Genomic DNA, 6,095 nt, shown 5'->3' with positions numbered 1-6,095 from the left:
TCTCTTTGCATGTGTATCTCTAGACATCTGCACGGCTTACCTATGTATTTTCAAGTGGAACAAGAAATCCCAAAGCCCCTTGTTGGAACAGAAACAAGACTGCAGAGCACACGCTTCCACTGAGTCCAACAGGGACAATGTATCAGTTATAGTGCTCAACTCACTCTTGGAAAAATCAGAGCTACTTCAGCACTGAATTGTGCAAGTGTGGCATAAAAACGTACACAGAACAATATCCTGTGAAGCACAAAGTTTGAAAATGTACCCAACTTAAATGGGTATGTTTAGTATGTGCAATATTTTAATTTCATTTAGGTTTAAGTCAAAACTGGTTACAACTGGGCTGAATTTGGCATGGATTTCTGAAGCTTAACTGTCTCAATTTCTAATGGCTTGTGTTCAAATCTTTCATTTGCAAGTAGGTTTCTGCTTTTTTTTCACTTCTACTAATATAACCATTGCTAATTCCCCGCATTTCCAAATCATCTCTCTCCTGATATTACCACTCCCCACGATTACCAAGTATGATTCATGCTTTTAACAAAACCCCCATTGAAGAGGAACATTTCCTTTCAGATTTTCTTCCAGTCTCAGTCTACAACTGCAAAAGAACAAAAAGCAGAGGCTTTAGAAAAGATGCCCCATGAAAACAGTTTTCAATCCCTTCTCTTTTATTTTCTATGCTCTTTCTACACTCCCATATTTCTCCTGTCATTTGCCCTTATATGTTTATCTGATTATCAAATATCTGGCAAAGGCGTACAGGGCAGGATTTAGAGCTATTCAGACACCTAACAGCCACGGGGTTGACAGCATCATGAGAGCTTCCTTAGTAAGTTCCCAGCAGCACTGTCCTTGGAAGGCCTCGATGCAACTTGTCTTCCTCGTGCCCCGTGTTTCTAGCCCCATGGTACCGCTGGTTTGACCCTTCAGGAAGGTGGGCTCGACATGTGTTTTGGAACATAGAATCAAAGAATCACCAGGTTGGAAAGGACCTCTTGAATCATTGAGTCAAATCATTCCTATCTGCCACTAAACCATGTCCCTCAGCACCTCATCCACCTGTCTTTTAAATATCTCCAGGGATGGTGACTCAACCACATCCCTGGGCAGCCTCTGCTAGTGCCTGATGACCCTTTCTCTGAAATTTTTTTTTCCTGATATCCAGCTTGAACCTCCCCTGGCAGAGCTTGAGGCCATTCCCCCTTGTCCTGTCTCCTGTCACGTGGGAGAAGAGGCCAGCTCCCTCCTCTCTACAACCTCCTTTCAGGTAGTTGTAGAGAGCAATGAGGTCTCCCCTCAGCCTCCTCTTCTCAAGGCTAAACAACCCCAGCTCCCTCAGCCGCTCCTCATAAGGCCTGTTCTCCAGCCCCTTCACCAGCTTTGTTGCTCTTCTCTGGACTCGCTCCAGAGCCTCAACATCCTTCTTGTGGTGAGGGGCCCAGAACTGAACACAGGATTCAAGGAGTGGTCTCACCAGTGCCGAGTATAGAGGGAGAATAACCTCCCAGGACCTGCTAGTCACGCCGTTTCTGATCCAAGCCAAGATGCCATTGGCCTTCTTGGCCACCTGGGCACACTGCTGGCTCATGTTCAGTCACTGTCAACCAACACACCCAGGCCTTTCTCCTCCAGGCAGCTCTCCAGCCAGACTTCTCCTAGCACTGCATAGGGTTGTTGTGCCCCAAGTGCAGGACCCGGCATTTGGCCTTGTTAAACCTCATGCCATTGGACTCTGCCCAGCGGTCCAGCCTGTTCAGATCCCTTTGCAGAGCCTCCCGACCCTCCAGCAGATCGACACTTCCACCCAGCTCAGTGCCATCCGCAAACTTGCTAAGGGTGCACTCGATGCCTTCATCCAGGTCATTGATAAAGGCAGGGGCAAAACACACCTCAGCTGTGCTCCACAGCAACAAGTCCAGCTTAGACCTTCTCTTAGAGCTTAGAGAAAGTGAAAGGAGAAAATAAGGATGAAGAAACACAGGTACCACTTGCTGGCGCTCCGCCTGGCTGCCCGTGGTGGGCCCCGGCCCGCTCCGCCCCGCTCCGGGCTCTCGGGGCACCTTCCCCGCGGAGCCCCCTCGCCCCGGGCTCGGCCGCCCGCACCTGCCCGGGGCCGGGGCGGGGCGGGGGCGGCGCCGGGCGGGCGGGGCGGAGCCGGGGGCGGGCGGGGCGGCGGCGGGGCCGGGCGGGCGGCGGGGCGCTCGCAGTCGCGGGGAGCGCCGGGGCGGGCGAGGCAGGGCGGGCAGGGCAGGGCGAGGCGGCGGCACGGGCGGGCGGGAGGCGGCAGCGGCGGCGGCGCCGCGCTCGCCCCGCTGCCCCTGGATGACGGGCGGCCGGTTCGACTTCGACGATGGCGGCACCTACTGCGGCGGCTGGGAGGACGGCAAAGCCCACGGGCACGGCATCTGCACCGGGCCCAAGGGGCAGGGCGAGTACGCCGGCTCCTGGTCGCACGGCTTCGAAGTGGCGGGCGGCTACACCTGGCCCAGCGGCAACACCTACCTGGGCTACTGGGCGCAGGGCAAGCGCCACGGGCTGGGCGTGGAGACCAAGGGCAGGTGGATGTACCGCGGCGAGTGGTCCCACGGCTTCAAGGGGCGCTACGGGGTGCGGCAGAGCCTCAGCGCGCCGGCTCGCTACGAGGGCACCTGGAGCAACGGGCTGCAGGACGGATACGGCGTCGAGACCTACGGGGACGGAGGTGGGCGCCCGCCCGGGGGGGGGCGGGCGGGAGGGAGGGGGCGGCGCGGGGGGGGGCCCCTTCGCCCTCCTTCCACCCCTCAGTCGCGCTCCGGCGCCGCCCCCGGCTCTCCGCGCTCCGTCCCCGCGCCGCTTCCTCGGCCTCGCCGCCCCGGGCGGCGCCACAGGTGCCCGCCCCGTGAGGGACCGCGGGCCGCTCGCCTTCTCGGCTGCTGGGAGCGCGCGGTATCGCTGCGGGCGGGCGGCTTCGCTCTCTCCCCGCCGCGGTAACCAGAACCGGGGCCGGCGGCGCCCGTCTCGGAGAGAAAGCTCGCTGGCGAGCTCCCTTTGCGCCGGTTTCCCGGTAAAACAGCAGAAACTTAACAAGCGAGCCCTTGTGCCTCGTTTCTTTGCTAGCAGGGATAGCTTTACGCGCTCAGCTTGTAAACAGGATGCTAAAGGTGGCGAAGAGGGCGTGCAGCTGGCGTAAAATCAATGAAACTGAGGTCCGCCCTCCTGTGATAACCCGTGTTTTATTAAAATATAGCTTTAAACACGCTGCTCTAAGGACATGCTATGTCGTGAAATTGCACTGGCCTGCCTGTCACACCTTCAGCACGAGAAAGCAAATGTTTCTAGGGCTGAGCTCCCGGTAAGTCTGCGGAGAGGACTGGGCGCTCTGCCCTCTCCTTTCAGTCAGGAGCGGTCAACAAGTTGAGGTTCCATAAGGACTGGAAGGTATTTGAGTGGTCAGTTACTGTACATCTGTCATTTGATGCACCATACAAAAAATACACCAGATATTTTTTTAATTCATCCATTGCTGCTTGTAACGACATTGGCATCAGTGGAAGTGCTGCCTGCGACTTCAGTGGAGTTGCTCTTCGGCTTGGTTTGTTCCATTGTAACGGGAAAATCCGTTCTCAGTTTTAGGACTAGAGAGTTGTTGGGGTGTTCTTACAGAAGTGCCGCTCGCGTCAGCTTTGAGCAGCATGCTTAGGTAACATGCAAGAAATAGAATTTACTAAGAATCAGAGTTAATGCTCACAAGGTGCAAGTAATCCATGTACCAGATCTCTTGGTTAATGCTGTTGATGATTTCTTCAAGGAATTTCGTTAAGAAATTTATGGTCAAACTTTCAGGATCATGGCAGAGAGCAGATAGTTTTGTATTAAGCAGGAGAAGAGACATTTACAGGTGGGATCCCTTTTTTTGCCTTTCCGAAATACAAAATTTAGCACGTTGGGTAAGATTCATTTCCTTCATAAAAAGAAGTGTGCTGTGGTTTCTGTACCTTGAACTCTTTTAATCCCCTTGTTTATACATATTTGTAGCTGTCTGAGAATTGTTTCCTGGTGTGGAAAGTTCTGATGCTCAGAGTCAGCCAAGATATGTGTTTAGGGGTTTACCAAAAAAAAAAAAAAAAAGGATGGGGAAACAACACAGCATGAAAGAAACAAGAATTTTAGTTTCATTTTCACCACACAATAGATTTTTTTTCAATTTTTACTGTATTTGTTTTGGCTAGTAAATGAGAAGCTGAAGAACAGCCAAATTTATAGTGGCCGTCCTTTTTTTTTTTTTTTCCTTCTTTCTGGAAGAGTAAATCGCCTTTCTAGTAAATCTTTGAGGAGTGATGTTTTCAAATTTGAGTTATTTCCATCTTTTTCTTTAGGCTTCTTGTGGAATTTTAAATATCTCAGTATAACATTGATAATTGCAAGTAAATTCTCTAAATTTTTAGACTTAGACCCCTCGAGAAATCCTTTGTACGAGGCAGCATATGAAGTGTGCATTTTGCACTGGGATTTTTAGTGCTGTTAACTGAGATCTGTTACCATGGCCTCAGTCTTTTGCATGTTGCCGTTCATATGAACAGAGGGTGTGAAGTCCCATTGATTTTAATGAAAGTGCTCATGAATGAAGCAAAGCAGTACGTCATAGCTGTTGCAGATGTGTTTTTGTTTTCACGCTTTGGGAACAATAGCCACATTTGTACACCAGAAGAATGTCTGAAATGTTTTTACAAGGAAACTGGATTTACATATGTATATTTAACACGCTGTGAAGTATTCACAGAAAAGTTCTTCCTTTATTATAACTCGAGAATACCATCATAGGGAAATAATTGTTTATGCCAATTGCCAGTTTTCAAGCTCACTAAAACCTCGACCTTTTTGTAGATACTTTTTTCCTTTTTTTTTTTTGTTCTCCTTTCCTCTGATAGATTGTTCTAAAATGCATTGGTGGTGTTAGGGGATGTATTTGAGGGAGAGAAAAGGAGCATAAGCATTGATAGTGTTTCTGCACACAATGCGTTGTACAACATGAGTAGTGTATGTCATGCTGTGTTTAAATGCTTAAAGTTGTCACTCAGTCAAATCTCTGAGGAAAACACTGTCAATTATAAACCATGATCCCCCATTAATTGTATGTGCTGCTCATACTGGGTCTTCAAGTGGCTTGCCAGTTGTTTCCTACAATTATCTGGATTTTTGTGGATCCTTTAAGCCACTTAGATTTTGGTCTACGAGCCTATTGGAGCATATTTTATGGAGGGATTAAGGCCTAATTTGAAACTTCCGTATGTGTAAATTATGTAGCAGTTTATAGTCCTGCCAACAGTAGCAATAACAAGCGTCTTGATGTGTAAGGTTGTGCATTGTCCTTCCTCAGAGGTCACTGACAAATGCAACCTAAGAAAGGGTCATCAGTAATACATATGTTTGTTGATTCCTAAGTAGTCGTCTTTCTAGTTGTATGCTTATCTAACTCTTGAGTCTGAAAAGCATGCAAAAAAACTGATGTAACAACAAATTTGTTAAACCACAGAAGATGAGAGTAAAGGATAAGAACAAGTGAAGTACTTAAAGAGGTCCTTGCCCACTCATTTTTTCACACAGCGTAGTTTTACATTTTAGCCACAAGTAGGCAATGACGTTTACAGCTGTAAGAGATACCAAGTGGGTTTTGGGAGGGGTGGCACAATGTAACACTAAGGAGGCAGGTTATGAAATTATACCTTAGGGCTACTAGCCATCAGAAACAAAAGGAAAAAATATACTTTCTAATAGTTCTCAGGCTCAAAATAGGAACACCTTTTCAAGGGAAACAAGTGTGCACCAGGTGGATGGTCAGTAGAAGTTGTGGCTGAATGTTTCTTCAGTTACAAAGGACACCAAGTGTAGCTTTTGGAAAAGTAATGCTGGACAATGCTACTGTTTGATGGTCAAATACAGTTTTAAACTAGCTTGGTAGTTACAGTCGTAATTAAAATTATAACAGTTGACCCTTACAGGAACTGCTTTGAACAGTCGGTGATAGTATAAGATGACACAAGATAAGATGGGCTTATTGATCTATCATTCATACTTACATCTATGCATAGAGATAAGTAAATACTGCATAAGTT

The 6,095-nt window shown here is 48.6% G+C and overlaps 1 protein-coding gene across 4 annotated transcripts in view; it reads left to right on the top strand.

The window, feature by feature from the left end:
• The first annotated feature begins 2,275 nt into the window (after positions 1–2,275).
• JPH1 (junctophilin 1) overlaps positions 2,276–6,095 on the top strand; it is an 82,719-nt gene continuing 78,899 nt past the window's right edge. For all 4 annotated transcript variants that reach the window (XM_069854241.1, XM_069854240.1, XM_069854238.1 and 1 more), the window contains exon 1: positions 2,276–2,704. In XM_069854241.1, the coding sequence (XP_069710342.1) occupies positions 2,326–2,704 (379 nt within the window). In that variant the 5' untranslated portion in view covers positions 2,276–2,325. The remainder of the gene's footprint in view (positions 2,705–6,095) is intronic.

Source organism: Phaenicophaeus curvirostris, chromosome 3 (genome assembly GCF_032191515.1).
Source record: "Phaenicophaeus curvirostris isolate KB17595 chromosome 3, BPBGC_Pcur_1.0, whole genome shotgun sequence".
In the NCBI taxonomy this organism is placed as follows: Eukaryota; Metazoa; Chordata; class Aves; order Cuculiformes; family Cuculidae; genus Phaenicophaeus; species Phaenicophaeus curvirostris.
This window is presented reverse-complemented; position numbering and strand designations above follow the sequence as displayed.